The 22,832-nt window shown below is 41.7% G+C and overlaps 1 protein-coding gene across 10 annotated transcripts in view; it reads left to right on the top strand.

Annotated features, from left to right (window-relative positions):
- The window catches only part of PTK2 (protein tyrosine kinase 2), a 300,863-nt gene that overhangs the window by 119,802 nt on the left and 158,229 nt on the right, over window positions 1-22,832 (top strand). For all 10 annotated transcript variants that reach the window (XM_070748364.1, XM_070748360.1, XM_070748365.1 and 7 more), the window contains 3 exons: window positions 7,629-7,855; window positions 9,229-9,395; window positions 19,657-19,744. In XM_070748364.1, the coding sequence (XP_070604465.1) occupies window positions 7,661-7,855; window positions 9,229-9,395; window positions 19,657-19,744 (450 nt within the window). In that variant the 5' untranslated portion in view covers window positions 7,629-7,660. The remainder of the gene's footprint in view (window positions 1-7,628; window positions 7,856-9,228; window positions 9,396-19,656; window positions 19,745-22,832) is intronic.

Raw genomic sequence — 22,832 nt, 5'->3', positions numbered from 1 at the left:
TGAGTTTCAAAGTATTCTAGACAAAATAAATTGTGAAGTAAAGTTAATAGAATAGAATAGATTTTTTTATTGGCCAAGTGTGAGTGGACACAGAAGGAATTTGTCACTGGTGCTTATGCTTTCAGTGTATATAGCACCTAAAAAACAATAACTTATTGGATCCAAATCAGCATGGCTTTACTGAAGGCAAATCATGTCAGACTAATCTCATTGATTTCTTTGACTATGTCACAAAGGTGTTGGATGAAAGGTGGTGTGGTGGATATTGCCTATCTGGACTTCAGCAAAGCCTTTGATACAGTTTCATATAAAGAGCTAATAGATAAATTAGTGAAGATTGGACTTAATCCCTGGATAGTTCAGTGGATTTCAAGCTGGCTGAAGCATAGACATCAGAGAGTTATTGTTAATGGCGAGTATTCTGAGCAGAGACAAGTTACAAGCGGTGTGCCACAAGGGTCTGTTCTGGGTCCTATTCTTTTTAATATGTTTGTGAGTGACATAGGTGAAGGTTTGGTAGGGAAGGGTTGCCTATTTGCCGATGACTCTAAAGTGTGCAATAGCGTTGATGTACCTGGAGGGGTCTGTAATATGGTAAATGATTTAGCTTTACTAGATAAATAGTCAAAGCAATGGAAACTGCAGTTTAATGTTTCCAAATATAAAATAATTCACTTGGGGAAAAGGAATCCTCAATCTGAGTATTGCATTGGCAGTTCTGTGTTAGCAAAAACTTCACAAGAGAAGGATTTAGGGGTAGTGATTTCTGACAGTCTCAAAATGGGTGAGCAGTGTGGTCGGGCGGTAGGAAAAGCAAGTAGGATGCTTGGCTGCATAGCTAGAGGTATAACAAGCAGGAAGAGGGAGCTTGTGATCCCCTTATATAGAGCGCTGGTGAGACCACATTTGGAATACTGTGTTCAGTTCTGGAGACCTCACCTACAAAAAGATATTGACAACATTGAACGGGTCCAAAGACGGGCTACAAGAATGGTGGAAGGTCTTAAGCATAAAACGTATCAGGAAAGACTTCATGAACTCAATCTGTATAGTCTGGAGGACAGAAGGAAAAGGGAGGACGTGATCGAAACATTTAAATATGTTAAAGGGTTAAATAAGGTCCAGGAGGGAAGTGTTTTTAATAGGAAAGTGAACACAAGAACAAGGAGACACAATCTGAAGTTAGTTGGGGGAAAGATCAAAAGCAACGTGAGAAAATATTATTTCACTGAAAGAGTAGTAGATCCTTGGAACAAACTTCCAGCAGACGTGGTTGGTAAATCCACAGTAACTGAATTTAAACATGCCTGGGATAAACATTTATTTATTGGATTTGTATTCTGCCCCTCTCTGCAGACATTGTAAGATAAAACACAGGAAATAGTATAAGGGCAGACTAGATGGACCATGAGGTCTTTTTCTGCCATCAGTCTTCTATGTTTCTATGTTTCTAAATTGAAATAGCTTTTTGGATGAGTAGGGGTAGGAGGAAGTTGGATCTGCATAAAATTTACCTTGATGTGACGTGACACGTTGAGCTTCAAAGTATTCTAGACAAAATAAATTGTGAAGTAAAGTTAATAGAATAGAATAGAATTCTTTATTGGCCAAGTGTGAGTGGACACAGAAGGAATTTGTCACTGGTGCTTATGCTTTCAGTGTATATAAAGTGTATATAAAAGACAAATATACATTTGTCAAGAATCAAGACTTAACGATTGTCATAGGACACAGATAAGCAATCAGGAAGCCATCAATATTAATATAAATCATAAGGATACAAGCAACACGTTACAGTACTACAGTCATAAATGGGAGGAGTTGGGTGATAGGAACGATGAGAAGATTAATAGTAATAGTAATGCAGCTTAGTGAATAGTTTGACAGTGGTGAGGGAATTATTTGTTTAGCAGAGTGATGATGTTCAGGAAAAAACTGTTCTTGTGTATAGTTGTTTTGGTGTGCAATGCTCCAAAGTTGTCATTTTGAGAATGTCAAAGAAACAGTTAATAATAATAGAAATAAATGAGGTGTGACCAGCCTGAAAATAGAAGTTGATGACAGCTCCTCAGGGAACAATTCGAGTAGCTCTGAAGAAATAAATGAAATTAGGTTAATTGACTACTAGTAGTTGACTACTAGAACCATCATTGTTCAACCTATATTAATCCTCTGTTGTTGGGAGCCCTGCTTAGTCCCTGCCTACTTTTTTCTCCTACTGGGAGTTGGGTTCAACTCAGGCCTTTTCACTTGAGATGAAAACTCTCTTATTAGAAAGATAAAACAAATCCTGTCGAGGGTGTAGTAGGTAACTCTCCTGATAGAGAAGTGATGGCAAGATTTGGACTCACTCTATCAAAAACGGAGAAAGTAGCTAGCTTGACTCTGCTACCCTGAGCACATATAGTTTTATGAATGGCATGATTGTATTGAATGGTTCTTACCCTGACCCTTCCTGGACCGGGATTCACTGCTCACAGTCACTCATGCCCTCATCACCTCGAGGTTCGACTACTGTAATGCTCTCTACATGGGGCTACCTTTGAAAAGTGTTCAAAAACTTCAGATCGTGGAGAATGCAGCTGCGAGAGCTATCATGGGCTCCAGGTCCCGTCGACTAAACAATGTCGTCTGGCGGGACCCAGGGGAAGAGCCTTCTCTGTGGCGGCCCCGACCCTCTGGAACCAACTCCCCCCAGATATCAGAGTTGCCCCCACCCTCCTTGCCTTTCGCAAGCTCCTCAAAACCCACCTCTGTTGCCAGGTATGGGGGAATTGAAATTTTCCCTCCCCCCTAGGCTTATAGAATTTATACATGGTATGTAGGTATGTAAGATTGGTTCTTTAAATTGGGGTTTTTTAGATTATTTTTAATATTAGATTTGTTTACATTGTCTTTTTATTGTTGTTAGCCGCCCCGAGTCTATGGAGAGGGGCGGCATGCAAATCTAATTAATAATAATAATAATAATAATAATAATAATAATAATAATAATAATAGGCTTTTAAAATGTTTTGTTCCTTTTTAAATATTGGATTTGTATATTGTTGTGAGCCGCTCCGAGTCTCCGGAGAGGGGCGGCATACAAATCTAATAAATCTAATCTAATCTAATCTGCTGGCATATTGTATCACCACCACTCCAGAACTAAAGCGAAACCATTCTTTATCTTCCCTAACCATTCTGTTTTCGGTTAGGCAGGCCTGGTTTAGCATGGTTAGGGCCTTCTTTTGACACGGGACCAGGCCAGCTTAATCAAGCCGATGTTTTGGGGTCACCAGCCTAGCCCATAAGCACTGCCTCTGCTGGGCACTCACAGAAAATTTTAGGGTGCCGTTTGAAGCTTTGGCACAGCTGCAGAGGATTTATCTATCTATCTATCTATCTATCTATCTATCTATCTATCTATCTATCTATCTATCTATCTATCTATCTATCTATCTATCTATCTATCTATTTGTGTATTTACTTACTTACTTACTTACTTACTTACCTACCTACCTACCTACCTACCTACCTACTTATTTACTTGATTGATTGATTGATTTTTATGCCGCCCTTCTCCTTAGACTCAGGGTGATTTACAACATGTTAGCAATAGCACTTTTTAACACAGCCAGCCTCTTGCCCCCACAATCTGGGTCCTCATTTTACCCACCTCGGAAGGATGGAAGGCTGAGTCAACCTTGAGCTGGTGGTGAGATCTGAATCGCTGACCTACAGATCTACAGTCAACTTCAGTGGCCTGCAGTACAGCACTCTACCTGCTCCTCCTTATCCAGCAGCAGGTTCGCCACGCCGTTCATGGCTACTGTGGCACCGGGCGAGAACCACAAGAACCCACGCAGCTGCCCTGCCCGGCCGCCTTCTCTTCTGGGCTCGAAGCAGTGTGCAACTGGGAAAACACTCCCCTCCGGGGGAATCGATCAAGAGGGACCACCACGCATGTTCCCCGGGGTCACACGTGCTCCTTTGCATTGCTCCGCAACCCCTGGGGGGCGCTCACCCCACTATTTAAGAAGGACTGGCTTAAGGGAAGGTGGAGTCTATATATACCATCTAGATAGGTTCATCTGTTGGTGCGGAGATGTTCAACCTTGGCAACTTTAACACTAATTGACTTAAAAATCCCAGAATTCTGGCTTCAGAATCCCCAGAATCTACCAGTCTTAAGGTTGCCACAATTGCATAGCCCTGTCTTGAAGTTTCTTAGTAAATCAGTCATTTCATGCTCTTCCCCCTTTCTTCCAGGTTAGCCCTCAGTGCACTCTAGTCATGGGGCTTAGGTCCTCCAAATTTGGGTTTTATAGTTAAAATTGCTTAGTTTTCTAATTATCTATTGCCTCAGCCAATGAAACAAGGAAGCAAAGGCAGAATTATGCTGTTAGCTTTATGACTGAAGTAAATAAATTATATTTCATTATATTTCAACACATGCATTTAACTCCAGATATGATTTATGGAAACCATTCATAAGAGACAAAGCTACATTTCAGTAAGATCAGATTTATTTTATTTTATTTTATTTTATTTTATTTTTATCTATCTATCTATCTATCTATCTATCTATCTATCTATCTATCTATCTATCTATCTATTTATTAGATTTGTATGCCGCGCCTCTCTGTAGACTCGGGGCGGCTAACAACAACAATAAGACAATATAAACAAATCTAATATTTAAGTTTAAGTTAAACTAAAAAACCCTAATTTAAGAAACCAATCATACATACAGACATACCAAGCATAAATTTTATAAGCCTAGGGGGAAGGGAATATCTCAATTAGCCCATGCCTGACGACAGAAGTAGGTTTTAAGCAGCTTACGAAAGGCAAGGAGGGTGGGGGCAACTCTGATCTCCGGGGGGAACTGGTTCCAGAGGGCCGGGGCCGCCACAGAGAAGGCTCTTCCCCTGGGCCCCGCCAAACGACATTGTTTAGTTGACGGGACCCGGAGATGGCCAACTCTGTGGGACCTAACTAGTCGCTGGGATTCGTGCGGCAGAAGGCGGTCCCATATCTTGTATTAATCATATTGAAATCGTGCAAATGAGAGCAGTTAAGGTTTGGCCCAAATTATGCTTTTTATAGTAATATAATCACCGTCCATTCCTCATGATATTCTGGTTTTTGTTTGTTTGTTTGTTTTTATTTCAAATTTCCTGAAAGCTGCACTGTGTGATATTGGACAATCCTATGCAGGCTGTTAAACTGCTAAATTACATTTCAGCTTTTTGGCAGTGTTATTACAACGTAGCTGATATAGAGGTGACTGTGGGGACAGCGTCAGAAGCAATAAGGATCTTGAACCTTTACTATCTTGGAGGCATTTGCCCTTTGCTTGATCTTAACTTTAACAGAAATGCTCATGAGAAGTGGGTAGCGGGGACTTAGTACTGATACACCTTCAAAGATAATTTAATTAGTCGCCAAGGAAAAATGTGTTGTTATTTCTAAGGTCTTTTTCTGTACTCGACTACAGCTTCTCGTTTAAAAAAAATCAAGATAATTTTTGCAGGACTGCCTTCATCTTGGAGGTGAGGTTGGAGGTCTCTCAATTAGTTATTAAGCAGTGCAGAAGTTCCCAGAGCTTTTGTAAAATCTTTTTTTGAGTTGGACTCCTGCACACAAGGCGTTTTGCCTGATGCTAGCTTTGAGTTCTTGAATTTTCACAGTTTATAAAGATTGGTGTTTCTTTTTTTAATTCCAGCAACTATTATCCTACTTATCTATATTCTACCTTCAGGCAGATGAAGCTATTTTCCTGAAAATTCCTCATGGAAAAAAATTGCAATGCCTCTTGAATGGTGCTTAAGACATTATGTAAAGTCGATCAAGGTTGTGTCAATATACTGACAGTTAAAGCAGTATTAATTAGGCTCCTGCAACCTTGCAGTTCTCCCACTCCTTGTGCCTTTTCTTCAAGGTTTTCATTTATATTCTGCTGCACTGTTGCATTTGGAAATTACTTGGACTACTAGCAGGGAATCTCAGCAGTCAGTATACTGTTATTATCCCATGAAACTCTTATCTCAACTCCTGCTAGCTTTAAGTTCAACGTAAAACCAGAGATGTACTATAGGGATGTCAGCCTACTACATGGATCTCTTAAACTACTTTTGTGCCACTAAATTTTCAGTAGAGTTTCCTTCCTTCCTTCCTTCCTTCCTTCCTTCCTTCCTTCCTTCCTTCCTTCCTTCCTTCCTTCCTTCCTTCCTTCCTTCCTTCCTTCCTTCCTTCCTTCCTTCCTTCCTTCCTTCCCTTCCTTCCCTTCCTTCCCTTCCCTCCCTCCCTCCCTCCCTCCCTCCCTCCCTCCCTCCCTTTCCTTTCTTCCTTTCTCCCCAGTTGCAAGAATTAAAGTGGCATGCCATCTGTTAGCCATTATATCATGGTCTCTGACCACTGGAGCTTTTAACTGCTGACTTTGATTTTAGAAGTGGGAACTGTGCAGCAGCTGCTGGCATTAGATGTACCTTTGGACTGTTTAGAATGGCTTTTAAAATTAAGAAATTGTGTTTACTCATTTGCTTTGACTCAGTGTTAAAAACTAGACATACACACTAAATCTCCTGAACTCTTTTTATTGGGTATTTCAAATACAAAGTATAAAAAAGAAACCTATTATTTAATAATACATATATTGGTTGCGGCTTGAATAGTATTCACACAGAAATGGAAAGAAAAAACAATACCAAAAGATACTGAAGTATTTAAAAAAATTATAGAATGTGCAGAACTAGATATGAAGACTAAACGTTTAAATAATCAAACTGAAACAGAATATTATAAAATATGGGATAAAGTATATGATTGGTGGAATTTTAAAAATGGTATTAACAATATAATATAGAATGAAATAGTAAATAGTATCACTAATAACTTTTTTCCTTTCATTTTTTTTTGTATAAGCATAGAATGTTTTAAAATATAAATGAATTTAATTAATAAGTTTAATATTAAAAATATAGAGTTAAATTTAACAAGAATGTAACTTACATGTGTGGCATTTCTGCTTTGATCTGATTACAGTTAGGATTTTTTATATTTTTGTATTAGACTTCTACGACAAGCGGAGCAATGGTAGCTCCTTAAATGTTTAGTGTTGTATGTCCTTGTTTGTCCTTTTGAAAATTCAATAAAAATATTTTTTTAAAAAACTAGATATGCATCTTTGATGTGTGCTTGTTTTGAAGTAGGCCCAGACTGTATTCAATAAAACCGACATTTGGGTAAATATGCAAGTAACATAAGCAAGGTTAGGTTAACCGAGCAAGATGCATTTGAATAGTAATTTCTGTTTTGATTGTTTTTTCTCTCCCCAACCTTCTTATTAAGGTGAGATATCCTGATCAGTAGAATGCTTTGTCTTTGACAACCATGCCATTAAAATGTGTGCATTACAGCCCTAATAATATCTGACTTTGGAAATTGTAACACAACAATGAAATATAAATTTCACTGTGGATCATGATGAGATTTATTGTTTAATTTTTAAAAAGGCATTATTTGTTGGGAGTAGAAACTAATCTTTGGAGATATTGATTTATTATAGAATATAAGCAGTATGTTTCAATTAAGATGGAGACTTGTGAGACTGAGAAGTGTGCTTTGTTTTCTTCCCATTTCAGAATATGACAGATACCTAGCATCTAGCAAAAGTATGGCAGCAGCGTATCTAGATCCAAACTTGAATCATACGCCAAGCTCAAGCACAAAAACGCACCTCAGTTCCGGCGTGGAACGTTCTCCAGGGACAATGGAACGGGTCCTGAAGGTTTTCCATTATTTTGAAAGTAACAGTGAACCAACCACATGGGCCAGTATTATCCGACATGGGGATGCCACAGATGTTTGGGTGAGTTTATTGCAAGTTTAAAAACATTTTAGAGCAGGGGTCTCCAACCTTGGCAACCTGAAGACATGTGGACTAATCTTCAACTCCTATACTGCAAAAACATATGAACTACACAACTCGATCAAGGCAAAACAATAGACACAATTTACATAGATTTCTGTAAAGCCTTTGATTCAGTGGTGCACGGCAAACTACTTCTAAAACGGCGATCTTATGGTATTTCTGGCATAAATGGATAACTGCGTTCCTATCCAAACAGGCAACAAGTGGTCAAAATTTCTGTAAGGTCTGTAAGGGGCGTGTATAAGCGCACCAACATGCCTACCATATTATATTATATATATTGGATTTGTATGCCACCCCTTTCCGCAGACTCGGGGCAGCTAACAACAATGATAAAAACAGCATGTAACAATCCAATCCAATACTAAAATAACTAAAAAAAACCTTATTATAGAAACCAAACATACATACAGACATACCATGCGTAAATTGTAAAGGCCTAGGGGGAAAGAATATCTCAGTTCTCCCATGCCTGACGGCAGAGGTGGGTTTTAAGAAGTTTATGAAAGGCGAGGAGGGTGGGGGCAATTCTAATCTCTGGGGGGAGTTGGTTCCAAAGGGCTGGGGCCGCCACAGAGAAGGCTCTTCCCTTGGGTCCCGCCAAACAACATTGTTTAGTTGATGGGACCCGGAGAAGACCCACTCTGTGGGACCTAACTGGTCGCTGGGATTCGTGCAGCAGAAGGCGGTCCCTGAGATAATCCCTGTTCTAATGTTCCTCTGTACTCAACATTGTCTCATGCATACATGTTTATATTTTTACTGTAATCTTGGATATGCTTGACAATAATAATAAATAGAAATAAAATAAATAAATATCACCCAAAGACACTCAGAATCACTCAGTAATGAGATGAGTGGCACATAAATTCAATCAATCAATAAATTACTAAAACTACTGTGTGCAAACTGAATAAAAGCCGCCATTTTCCTGCATGAAGATATAACTTTTCCTCTGCCTCTTGGATTCTAGTCGTTCTAAGGAATACCTATACTTTCTTAATACTTTTTATTCATTTGTCAGAGATCGAATATTGAATATTGGACAAAGAACTAAAATTTCAGGCATTTTCCAGGGTAAACATGTGATATCTTTTGGGTGGGTTTTTGCAAACTCGTGTATGAATGTTGACAGCTAATGTTTCATTATTAAACTGTCTTAATTCAGATACCATTTATGTAAAGCATTTGTTGTGTTATATCATTCCCTTTCATATCAAAATATGCATTTGAAAGGTAATCAGAAAAACTATAAAACACATTTTCTGTCAAACTAAATACTTTATTCTCTTCCCCCCTCCCACCTTTAGGGCATAATTCAAAAGATAGTGGACTGCCACAAAGTAAAAAATGTTGCCTGCTTTGGTTTACGACTTAGTCACTTACAGTCTGAGGAAGTTCATTGGCTGCATCCGGATATGGGGGTCTCCAACGTGAGAGAGAAGTTTGAATTAGAACACGCACCAGAGGAATGGAAGTAAGATTCATTTCCATCTTATTAATACAAAATGTTGGATTTAATTGCCTGAGTATATAAATTGCATTGCAGTCTGTCCACAGCTTGAGATAACTACAATGATGTCTTCAAGGAAATATTTTTCTTCTCGCTGCTTCGGAACTGGTTGTTTTGGCGAAACTGCAGAAAGAGAGATTTGTTTTTAGGGTGATGTAGGAGATGACCAGGCTGTGCCCAAAAGTGGGGGTCAAACAAACCATCAGTTTGAAGTCACTACGCCTGGTAAGAAACCTTAGTCCAGCCTCTCCCTCGTCCTGAAGGCTGTTGATGCTTATCTGACGTCAATAATATTTAGACTTATATACCACTTCATAGTGTTTTTACAGCCCTGTTTAAGCGGTTTACAGAATCAGCCAACAATCTGGGTCCTCGTTTTACCCACCTCAGAAGGATGGAAAGCTGAGACAGCCTTGAGCCGTTGATGGGATTTAAACTGCTGAACTACAGCTAGCAATTAGTTTGTTTTTTTAAATGACTAGTTTTAAGACAATTTTTAAAGTAATTATTCTATTAATTGGCTTAGAAATGTTTTACATTGTATCTTTTTTATCAAAAATGTTGTGAGCCGCCCCGACTCCATGGAGAGGGGCGGCCTACAAGTCCAATCAATCAATCAATCAATCAATCAATCAATCAAATAACTAACTAACTAATCAATCAATCAATCAATCAATCAATGAATTAATTAAATAAAGTAGCCTGCAGAACTGCACTCTAACCACTGTGCCACCCCGTCTCTAATGATCAATTTGCCTTGTCCATTAGTAGATCAGATTTTTGAGTGGTGTGGTGGCCTGGAGGTGGAGCTTTTGCCTCACAATTAGGAGGCTTTGAATTTGATCCTAGGTAGAGACAGATATTTCCCTTCGCTGGACCCAATGAGACCATATCTGCTGAACAAAACTCCGCTTTGGTGACGGGATAGGCATCCATCCGATCAGCAAACACTCCGCTCCATTCAGTTGCTCAGATTCCACCTCGCAAGGGATTATGGGGTCGTTTAAAAAATATGATGATTAGCAGATTCTTGTGTATAGGTTGCATAGAATAAACCCATGGTGCTTTTGAACCCTTATCCTGGGTCTTTGCGCCTAACAGATTAGGGTAAGAAATAAAATAAAAATAGAAGGGTGATAAATGCAAATAGGAGAGTGGCTGGTAGTCTCACTGAATACAAAGTTGTGATAGAAGGCCTTCCCCAAATGGCTTATGTGCTGTTCCAGCAGTTGACATCAGGAAAAATGGGCCTGCTCTGCCTTAATCCTGCTGATAAGGCAAAGAAGAATTGTAGGAATCATTGAGATGGAGACATGGTTTTCTGGGCAAAGCTGTTTGGAGGTAGGAAAATGTCTCTGCACATGAAGTCTCAGTTGTTCAGAGACCTGTTGTCTCTGGGTATACTGTTCAGATCTCCCTCTCTCCCTCTTCCTCCTTCCCACTCCCTCTCTTCAGAAATCTGTCTTACTCAGGACTTGCATTTATTTTTATAGAAACCTCTTGTGCACACAATTACAATGATTAATATACAGCATATGGATAGGTCATGTCAAGAAAGCAGGTGAGCACATGATTGCTAGTTGAACCTTTTGCTCTTAGCTAGAACAGAAGAGCTGAATAAATAAGTAACCTTTACCCTTGTTCTACAGAGAGTAGAGCAAGTAACCTTTAAACTTAAATATAACAGAGGAACAGAATGTTTGGTCAATATAATGTCAAGATAGGCTTTCCATATCGTTGTCAATAATTGACAATAACCTGCAGCAGTGATGGCGAAACCTTTTTGGTTCACATGCCAAAAAGGGTGTGCGTGTATGTGTGTCGCACATATGTCTGCCCACACCCATAGTTCCATGCCCCTTCACACATTCATACGTGGACACCCATCCACCCCATTTGCTCCTGGCATGAAATGGCGCACCCATTTTTCACTCTTCACCAGGCTTCAGAGCCATTTCTGGGCACCAGAAGGCCTCCAGAGAAGGGGGGAAGGCTGTATTTGCCCTCTCCAGACCCCTAGAAAGGCTCTGGAGCAAAAAATGGGCCTTCCTCACCCCCCTCCAGAGGCTGAAAACAGACTGTTTCCTGATTTCCAGTGGGCCCAGAAGGCCCAAAAATCAGCTGCATGTGCCGGACTTGACCTAATGCACCCACCAATATGGCTCCGTGTGCCACTTATGGCACCCGTGCCATAAGTTTGCCATCATGGATCTACAGGAATTACAGTGATACCTTGTCTTACAAACCTAATTGGTTCCGGGACGAGGTTCTTAAGGTGAAAAGTTTGTAAGACGAAACAATGTTTCCCATAGGAATCAATGGAAAAGCGATTAATGCGTGCAAGCCCAAAATTCACCCCTTTTGCCAGCTGAAGCGCCCGTTTTTCTGCTGCTGGGATTCCCCTGAGGCTCTTCTCCATGGGAAACCCCACATCCGGACTTCTGTGTTTCCTAGCATCGCAAAAGCGAGCGCTTCGCTGGCAACGGAAGTCCGGAGGTGGGGTTTCCCAGCGAAGGGAGCATCAGTGAAATCGCAGCATCGCAAAAACACTGAAGTCCTCAAAACCCCACCTCCGGACCTCTGTGTTTTTGTGATGCTGCAATTTCACTGAGGTTCCCCTCGCTGGGAAACCCCACCTCCGGACTTCTGTTGCCAGCGAAGCACCCGTTTTTGTGCTGCTGGGATTCCCCTGCAGCATCACAAAAACACAGAGGTCTGGAGGTGGGGTTTCCCATGGAGGGGAGCCTCAGGGGAATCCCAGCAGTGCAAAAACGTGTGCTTCGCTGGCAATGGAAGTCCAGAGGCGGGGCATCCCAGCGGTGGGTTTGTAAGGTGAAAATAGTTTGTAAGAAGAGGCAAAAAAGTCTTAAACCCCGCGTTTGTATCTCGAAATATTTGTATGATGAGGCGTTTGTAAGACGAGGTATCACTGCACTTCTAATATGTGGAAGTCCATGAGTGAGATGAAGAGCAGTGAAAGGAATAAGGTGAAGAGAGAAATCAGGGAGTAAAACAAGTAGACTACGCAATTGTCTTCTCTAAACCCACCCAGAAACCCAGGATTCTGTCTATCTTAAGCTGTTATAATGTGTTTCTAAGGTTTTTTTTTTTAATGTGAATGTGTGTGCCATCTTGTGGACAGTCTTCTGGAATAGAAAAAGCATGCATGTACTTTAATATTAAAACGATGATTTATTTATTCTGAGATTATGTACTTTACAAGCTGTACATGGCCACATGTTCTGGCTCTGCCTGCCTTTGGGAGCAGGGGTCATAGATTGAGAATAAAAGCCCTCTAAAATAATTCTCTCTACACTTATCTGGAGTGTAAATTCTGGAGGAACCCCCTCCTGTCCCCAGATTGCGGTCTCTCCTCCAACCCCTTTGAATATTGAACATCTTGAATGCATTTAATATATCAATATATCATTTTTTCATTTAAAATGAAACATAAAAATATACAGTTTCAGCTAAGTATTCAGTGGTGCCCCCAGATCTTAATGCATTATGGAATGAAGGCATTTTATTTAACAATCCTGTTATATCTGATGTTCAGCTGATCAAGTGCTACAAAATTCCTTAGGAAAGCACTGACAGTGGTGTTGGTGGAGTTAAATTATTCAGAACATTTCCAGTGTGTCACTTCATGCTTTATCAAAACTGTGCAGCCTGCCTTGCTGTCTTTAAATGGGGGATAATGTAGAAGTTGCTGTCAGGTTTTTCTTAATACTGTAAAGCAAGAGTTTGGGATCAGATGACAGCACATGTAAAAGTTTAAATTAGCATTAAAAAACAGAAAAGGAATCCTGGAAGAGTGTTTCAATTTAATGCCTTGCTGCATTCTAATCATATATTAACTGGAATTCTTGTCTGAACGGCTTTAACATTCTTTAAAAGAAGAAATATTTTAAAAAAACATATAAAAGAGGCTTAGTAATGCCAGCAAGCATCAGGAAACGTGATGGCTTATTTCTGGTATTTATGAATACTTTTTCAGTATATTTTCCTCAGTTAGATGGAAGACAGTTGCTTTGATTTGTGTGTTGGAATGAACACCAGGTTTAGACACATACACAAGAAAGAGATGAATAATAATTGCTTTCTGGCCATATCTAGTTAACATTTCCCTTTTTATATTATAGACTTCTCTTTGGAGAAATATATAGATGCATCGTCTTTGCCTCTGTTATTTTTTCCAATCATATTTAAGATCTGTAGTGGTGTTAGCAGAATGTTAATGTGCAAACTTTAGGAAGTACAATATAAAAAAGAGCTCCAGAAAGTGATTTATGAAGGTTGTTCAGTCCATTATGGGCTTTCCATTATGAGAGCAATCATGGGCTTTCCCAAATATGCCCACGTTACTCCAACACTCCGCAGTCTGCATTGGTTGCCGATCAGTTTCCGGTCACAATTCAAAGTGTTGGTTATGAGCTATAAAGCCCTTCATGGCATTGAACCAGAATATCTCCGGGACCGCCTTCTGCCACATGAATCCCAGCGACCAGTTAGGTCCCACAGAGTGGGTCTTCTCCGGGTCCCATCAACCAAACAATGTTGCTTGGCGGGACCCAGAGGAAGAGCCTTCTCTGTGGCATCCCCGACCCTCTGGAACCAACTCCCCCCAGAGATTAGAATTGCCCCCACCCTCCTTGCCTTTCGTAAGCTGCTTAAAACCCACCTCTGCCGCCAGGCATGGGGGAACTAAGATACACTTTCCCCCTAGGACTTTACAATTTTATGCATGGTATGTTTGTATGTATGATTGATTTTTATATTATGGGTTTTTAACTGTTTTTTAGTATTGGATTTTGTTATATACTGTTTTACTGCTGTTGTTAGCTGCCCCGAGTCTGCGGAGAGGGGCGGCATACAAATCCAATAAATAAATAAATAAATTAAAGTTTATCAGCAACATAGTGGTTAAGGTACATTTCTGGAAAGCAGGATTATACAGATTAACAGAGGGATTTGTAGGTCATTTAATCCAACTCCCTGCCCAAACAGACTCTACTTATCATTTTTGACAAGTGGCTGTCCAGTCTCTTCTTGAAAGCTTCCAGCGATGAAGGTCCCAGAACTTCTGAAGGCAACTTCTGTTCCATGGGTTGATTGTTCTCACTGCCAGAAAATTCCTCCTTATTTCCAGGTTGAATATCTCCTTGTTCAGTTTCCACCCATTGTTCCTTGTCTGACCTTGGGTGCTTTGGAACATAGTTTGACCACTCCTCTGCGTGGCAGCCCCTCAAATATTGGAAGACTGCTATCATGTCTTCCCCTGGTCCTTCTCTTGCCTAGACTAGCCATGTCCAGTTCCTGCAACCGCTCTTCATATGTTTTAGCTTCTAGTCCCCTAATCATCTTGGTTGCTCTTCTCTGCACTCTTTCTAGAGTCTCGACATCTTTATTATTATTATTATTTATTGGATTTGTATGCCGCCCCTCTCTGCAGACTCGGGGCGGCTAACAACAATGATAAAAAACAACATGTAACAATCCAATTTAATAAAACAACTAAAAACCCTTATTATAAAAACCAAACATACACACAAACATACCATACATAACTTGTAATGGCCTGGGGGAAGGAATATCCTAACTCCCCCATGCTTGGCGACAAAGGTGGGTCTTGAGTAATTTGCGAAAGACAAGGAGGGTGGGGGCCGTTCTAATCTCTGGGGGGAGTTGATTCCAGAAAGCCGGGGCCGCCACAGAGGAGGTTCTTCCCCTGGGGCCCGCCAAACGACATTGTTTGGTCAACGGGACCCGGAGAAGGCCAACTCTGTGGGACCTTATCGGCCGCTGGGATTCGTGCGGTAGAAGGCGGTTCCGGATGTATTCTGGCGCAGTGCCATGGAGGGCTTTAAAGGTCATTACCAACACTTTGAATTGTGACCGGAAGCCGATTGGAAGCCAGTGTGATGACCAGGAGTCTGAGTTCTAGTCCTGTTGTAGGCATGAAAACCAGCTGGGTGATTTTGACCAATCACCAGGAGACTCTGAATTGTAGTCTAGCCTTAGGCATGAAAGCCAGCTGAGTGACTTTGAGCCGGCCCTAGGAAGCAGGCAATAGCAGACTCCTTTTGAAACCTTGCCAAGAAAATTTCAGGGGCCGATCCAGGGAATTGCCAAGAATCAAGATGGATTCATAAGCACACACAGATACGCCACATTTCTCATAGGGATATCTTTGCGGCTTTATTAGCAGGTGTTCTACAAAGGCGTATGCTTTGTCCTAACTCATTTTTAAGTAATAAATCGTCAGTCTGGCATTTAGGGTGTCCCAACAGTTATTTTAAAAGTGAAATTGGCAATTGATAGGCGTACACATCCTGACTTAAGGGAAGGACAGTTCTGAAGGATAACAAATCATAAATAATGGATGACATGGATAACGGAAAATTGCTTCTATGGTCCAGAATACAAATATAGGAACATCAGAGTTCCCTGCTGAAGCTCTCGAGGAGGTCTAGCTTAATAGAAGAAAAAAGCTGTTAGTGTCTTGTGATCAAAGTTATTCCTCTTCTGTAGGCCATTGACTAGGTTGCAAAGAAAGTCTCCATGATTGATCATTGGAAGAATTGAATGAGTGAATTCCTTCCATTTACAACCAAACCAGAAGAGACGAGCTGGTTCCTTTTGGTAGCTCCATTTTACTGCAGTATTTTAATCCTTTGCTATTATTTTGAAAACCCCTTCAATTCACAGTAGTAAGATGTTTCTGATATGTGCGATAAATGATTTTGATAATTCCCCTGGACCCAGCACTGCTCTTCCTCCCTATTGTACAACCCTGTGCATCTTCCTTTGCCTCCTACTTGGCTAAACCTATTCATATACAGTCAAACCTCGTCTTACGAACCTAATTGGTTCCAGGGGGAGGTTCGTAAGACGAAAGGTTCGTAAGACGAAACATTGTTTCCCATAGGAAACAATGTAAAGTCAATTAATCCGTGCAACCAAAAAAAAACCCGCAAAAAAACTGCTGCCGCCCGGCTGTCACCTTGTTTTAAAAGGTGACAGCCGGGGCGGCGGGGCTTCCCAGCACCCCCCCCAACCCCGAACTTTTGCCGAACTTCCGGGTTCGGGGTTGGGGGGGGTGCTGGGAAGCCGCGCGGCTGTTTTAAAAGGTCACAGCCGGGCTGGGGGGCTTCCCAGCACACACACACCCAACCCCGAACCCGGAAGTTCGGCAAAAGTTCGGGGTTCGGGGGGGTGCTGGGAAGCCCCCCAGCGCGGCTGTGACCTTTTAAAACAGCCGCGCGGCTTCCCAGCTGTCTCCGAACGCCAGTTCGTAACTCGAAAAAAGTTCGTAAGAAGAGGCAAAATTTTTCTGAACCCCGGGTTCGTATCACGAGTTGTTCGTAAGACGAGGGGTTCGTATCTTGAGGTACCACTATATCCCCCCTTTTTTTACACTCAAGGCGGCAAACATATCTATTACTCCTTTCTGCTCCTATTTTCCCCACAGTATAAGCCTATAAGGCGAGTCGGACTGATAAAGTCCGACTGATCCAAAGTTACCCAGCTGGCTAGGCTCAGTTGTTGTTGCCTATGCATCGCTCTCCGCATGCGTGGCTGTATCATTAACTCTTGTTCTGAATCCAAGGAGGAGCTAGATAATTGATCTCCTTCTGAGCTGTCTGCCCCACTCTCCTCCCCCCTGTCACTCCTGTCTTCTTGGTCAGAGGAGCCTTCATCAGCAGATTCCACGGGGGGGGGGGCAAAACAGGCCTGCAGCATGTGGATGTCTCCCCCACATCCACAGTCCTTGGGGCAGGAGCTGGGCCCGAGCTAACCACAACACTTGTTAAGTGAAGCAGTGCATTTGATAAGTCAGTGACCCGGTTGTTAAGTGAATCTGGCTTTTCCACTGACTTTGCTTGTCACAGAAGTATGAACCAATTGCCAAGCATCTAAATTTTGATTGCATGATGGGGGGGATGCTACCATACTCATAAGCAGAGGTGGGCTGCTAAGGTAGAACGGTGATGTGTGCTCGTCCCTGTGGCTCCGAGTGCTAGTGAAATCACGCATGGACAAGCAGGGGCACCAGGGGCAGGTAGCAAAATCGAGCACCCCTGCGTGTCTGCGTGTGATTTTGCTACCTGCCCAGGTGCAGTAGGAGGATTGCGCTGGACTCCGCTAGCACTCAGAGCCACGAGGAGGAGCACATTTATTATTTATTTATTTATTTGTTTATTTATTTATTTATTTATTTGTCCAATACACAAGTACAGTACATAGGAAGAAAATAGACATGTGATAATATAAAAAGGATGAAAGTGGGCTTAGATGAGAGGATATATGACAGGAAGAGAATATATAAGATAGGTGAAAGAAAGGAAAGACAATTGGACAGGGGACGAAAGGCACACCAGTGCACTTATGTACGCCCCTTACTGGCCTCTTAGGAACCTGGAGAGGTCAATCGTGGAGAGTCTCAGGGAGAAATATTGGGGGTTAGGGGTTGACACAATTGAGTCCGGTAATGAGTTCCACGCTTCGATAACTCGATTGTTGAAATCATATTTTTTACAGTCAAGTTTGGCGCGGTTCGTATTGAGTTTGAATCTGTTGCGTGCTCTTGTGTTGTTGCGGTTGAAGCTGAAGTAGTCATTGACTGGTAGGACATTGCAGCATATGATCTTGTGGGCAATACTCAAATCAAGTCACCGTTCCACCTTAGCAGCCCACCTCTGCTCATAAGTACGTATGAAAAATGGTCATAAGTCACTTTTTCCAGCGCCGTTGTAACTTTGAATGGTCACTAAATGAATGGTTGTAAGTTGAGCACGCCCAGTAGTAGGAAGAAGAGGCGCGATGTAGATCGGAGAGAGAAGAGCCTTCTTTCTCCCCATGACTGGCATTTGGGAGATTCCCCAGTGGGAGCTTTTATCCTAGTGCTAATTGTTGTGATGGGCTAATTATGGGAAATTTAATGGCTTCGGTCACTTCATCCCACAGTCACTTGTCCCAATTTACCGGCTGTTCCTTGTGAGTTCGTTATACTTAGCAGGATTGTCATAACCGTGCTCTGGTTTTATCAACATATTGCTCTCAAAATACCTGTATTGATTTTTAGAGCACTTTGGGGGGAAATCCGGTCTTCTATTATTGAGTTACATAAGCAGCTTTGGCCACTGTACCAGATTGGTTGTTTTTTGCATGGAGGGGAAAAAATAATAGAATACCTCCCGAGGCTATCTCTTACAACATCTACGTATTAGATGTTGTTGCAAAGTTTCTTCATCTTGAGAAGCAATTTAGTACAAGGGGACATAAAGAAATGAAGTAAAAAAGCCTTTAAAATAATGGAAGCCTTTGAAAGCCACTTTTGATGGAACTTCAAGCAATTTGTGTAGTTAGAGTCAATTTTAGGACTCTTACATGATTTCCTCTTCCATTGTTCATTATTGCGTTTACAAATTGTCCTTAACTTAACAAACATTTGTTTAGCTACCATTCAAAGCTACCCCCTCCCACCCAACCCAACTTTTGACCATTGCTCGCATTTATGAATACAGTGTTCCCTCGATTTTCGCGGGTTCGAACTTCGTGGAAAGTCCATACCACGGTTTTTCAAAAATATTAATTAAAAAATACTTTGCGGGTTTTTTCCCTATACCACAGTTTTTCCCACCCGATGATGTCATATGTCATCACCAAACTTTCGTCTGCCTTTAATAAATATTTTTTTAATAAACTTTAATAAATAAACATGGTGAGCAATAATCTGAATGGTTGCTAAGGGGATGGGAAATTGTAATTTAGGGGTTTAAAGTGTTAAGGGGAGGCTTGTGATACTGTTCATAGCCAAAAATAGTGTATTTACTTCCGCATCTCTACTTCGCGGAAATTCAACTTTTGCGGGCTGTCTCGGAACGCATCCCCCGCGAAAAGCAAGGGGACACTGTATTTTGATCCACTTTTGTGACTTTCTGACAAGCAAAGTCAATTAGCTTTTAACAACCAACTGTAGTGATTCAATTAACAGTTGTGACCCATAAAGGTAATAAAATAGGGCAAAACTTATTTTGTCTTGCTTAGCAACAAAAATGTTGGGCTCAATTGTGGCTGTAAGTACTGTAAATACAAATCAGTTGCAAATAACCAAGTGTGAAAAATCAGTTGAAACATTAATATTTTGCTTTTATTAACAAGGTATATAGTTGCTGTAATGTTTAAAGGCAACAGTACTAAATTCTCTTTCCCTTTGCTCTAGATATGAATTGCGAATTCGATACTTACCAAAAGGATTTCTGAACCAGTTTACTGAAGATAAGCCAACGCTAAATTTTTTATACCAGCAGGTAAAACAAACAGAAAAAAATAATAATAGATTTTGAAAATATTTTTCAAGAATGGAAAAATATATTTTATTTATGTAAGTCAGAGGTCTTCAAATTTGGCAACTTTAAGACTTGTGGATTTCAAGTCCACAAATCTTGAAGTTGCCAAGTTTGAGGACTCCAGAAATGTCTGATCAGACATTTTCCCTGCAAATTGCTTCTGGGCATTTTGCCAATCACTGTAAGATTGCTGTTATCTACAGCATTGAGTTATTATTTTGTGGACTTGTGCTGGCTATTATTGAAGTTGAATTAAAAGCCGGTGTTCAGAAAAGACTGCTTTAAACTGTATTTGTGTTTGACGACTGCTAAGAAAGCTCATTAATAGTCCTTAATTTGGTAACGAAGGTTTGTGCAGACTTTGTGTGTGTTGTGTTCTTTGTAGTCCATAGCTGGGGTGGAACATCATGCTGGAGCCCACCCCCCAACTTCTTTCTACTGGAATATGTGCTTTGGGCTATTCTATGAGTCGTGTTTATGTGGTGCCTTCCTATTGGCTGATTGGTGTGTTGATGCCTGGCGATTGGCTGACATTTCTTTGTGCTGCAAAGCCATTGGCTCCTAAGTATTCGATAGGCTGGTGATAAATCATGACCCCAATTCCCCAGCCTTCAATCATTTTCCCTGGCTGTTTTTATACCTGCACTGCCAACAATCCTGGTTGCTGCATAATTACAGATGAGCTCATCCTCAGAAGAGTAATGTTTAATGTTTCCAAATGTAAAATAATGCACTTGGGGAAAAGGAATCCTCAATCTGAGTATTGCATTGGCAGTTCTGTGTTAGCAAAAACTTCAGAAGAGAAGGATTTAGGGGTCGTGATTTCTGACAGACTCAAAATGGGTGAGCAGCGTGGTCGGGCGGTAGGAAAAGCAAGTAGGATGCTTGGCTGCATAGCTAGAGGTATAACAAGCAGGAAGAGGGAGATTGTGATCCCCTTATATAGAGCGCTGGTGAGACCCCATTTGGAGTACTGTGTTCAGTTCTGGAGATCTCACCTACAAAATGATATTGACAAAATTGAACAGGTCCAAAGACGGGCTACAAGAATGGTGGAAGGTCTTAAGCATAAAACGTATCAGGAAAGACTTAATGAACTCCATCTGTATAGTCTGGAGGACAGAAGGGAAAGGGAAAACACGATCGAAACATTTAAATATGTTAAAGGGTTAAATAAGGTTCAGGAGGGAAGTGTTTTTAATAGGAAAGTGAACACAAGAACAAGGAGACACAATCTGAAGTTAGTTGGGGGAAAGATCAAAAGCAACGTGAGAAAATATTATTTCACTGAAAGAGTAGTAGATCCTTGGAACAAACTTCCAGCAGACGTGGTTGGTAAATCCACAGTAACTGAATTTAAACATGCCTGGGATAAACATATATCCATCCTAAGATAAAATACAGGAAATAGTATAAGGGCAGACTAGATGGACCATGAGGTCTTTTTCTGCCGTCAGTCTTCTATGTTTCTATGTTTCTTGTCCTGGTGACCGACCCAAATATACATTATTATCTTAGGACACATATATTTGCCCTCATTTGTGCTTTTAGGAATGATACAGATCTGAAGATTTTCAACCTTCCTCCCATGTGGCCTTCTGAGTTTGACAACAGTTTGAGGAGTGGGAGAACCGAGACAGCTGGGATTTTTCCAAAGGGGTGGGGGAAGGATAATTTTGAAGTCATTTTGCGTTGCACAGTGCTTGTCAGCAATCAATTTCTGTCCCTAGTCATTAACGTCCTTACTATTGTGTGACGCCTGTAATTAGGGAAAAATGTCAAAGATCAGCTTGTCTTAATGTGAAATCTGTGACCTTGTTGATGAAGCAGCTGAAGGCAGATGGCCGATTGTTACTCTTGTAAGACAAATAATATTTTGAAAGCGCCATGAAGAAAAGCAGCCTTGGTTGGGTTTTATCGGGTATTTTTTTCAATTATTCATCTCGTCACAAAGCTGTGGAGGGAAGGCCAAGGGAGAAATGGAGACCTCACCTACAAAAAGATATTGACAAAATTGAACGGGTCCAAAGACGGGCTACAAGAATGGTGGAAGGTCTTAAGCATCAAACATATCAGGAAAGACTGAATGAACTCAATCTGCATAGTCTGGAGCAGTGTTTCCCAACCAGTGTGCCGCGGCACACTAGTGTGCCGCGGGACCTAGTCAGGTGTGCCGCGAGCCCAGCTTGGCTGGAGCTTCCGTGGCGGTGACGGCAAGTGAGCTTTTGGGGCCCGGTGGGAGGGCGTCGGCCACCGTTGCTTCTAAGCTGCGTGGGCGTGCGCCCGCACAGCCTTTAGGAAACCACCCCCCCGCAGAAATTTTTGAAGTGGCGCAAAGCCACGCAGTCCTGAATCGCTCCTCTCTCCGGCCAGCAAAGTCGGCTGCCCAGGAAAGCGCTGCGTTTGGAAAGCGCGTGTTTAAAAAGCTTGCTGCTTTCCCAGGCAGCCGGCTTGCTGGCTGGAGAAGCGAGCGATCCGGGACTGCGTGAGGACAATTACGGCGCCGTGGTGTCCTTCAAGCGCCGCCCTTCGTGACGCCCCACCATCCATTCCTGCCAGTAGGAGTCGGGCGGGGTACTGGGAGGCGGGGGTGGCGCATGGCCGGGCGCTGAGCGCCATGGACACCTGGGAGGGCGAAGGGGTGAATGTGGCTGCTGCCTCTTAGGCAGAGGCAAAGACGACAGCAGAGTCCACGCTGGGGCCATGTGGGGCCGCTGCGAACCGGCAAGCCGCCCTCCACTCTCTCTCCGCTCTCTCTTTCTCTTTCTCTCTCTGTTGCCGGCGTGGTGCACGAGAGAGAAAGAGAGAGAGAGAAAGCAAGAGAGAAAGAGAGAGAGAGAGAGAAAGCAAAAAAGAGAGAGAAAGCAAGGGAGAGAGAAAGAGAGAGAAAGAAAGCTAGAAATAGAGGAAGAGAGAGAGAGAGAGAGAGAGAGAGAGAGAAAGCAAGAGAGAAAGAGAAAGAGAGAAGGAAAGCAAAGAGAGAGAAAGAGAGAGAGAGAAAGCAAAGGAGAAAGAGAGAGAATAAAAGAGAGATAGCAAGAGAGACAGA

The sequence above is a fragment of the Erythrolamprus reginae genome, chromosome 3, assembly GCF_031021105.1.
Source record: "Erythrolamprus reginae isolate rEryReg1 chromosome 3, rEryReg1.hap1, whole genome shotgun sequence".
Classification (NCBI taxonomy): Eukaryota; Metazoa; Chordata; class Lepidosauria; order Squamata; family Dipsadidae; genus Erythrolamprus; species Erythrolamprus reginae.
Note: the sequence above shows the minus strand (reverse complement) of the source record. Positions and strands in the feature narration are given on the sequence as shown.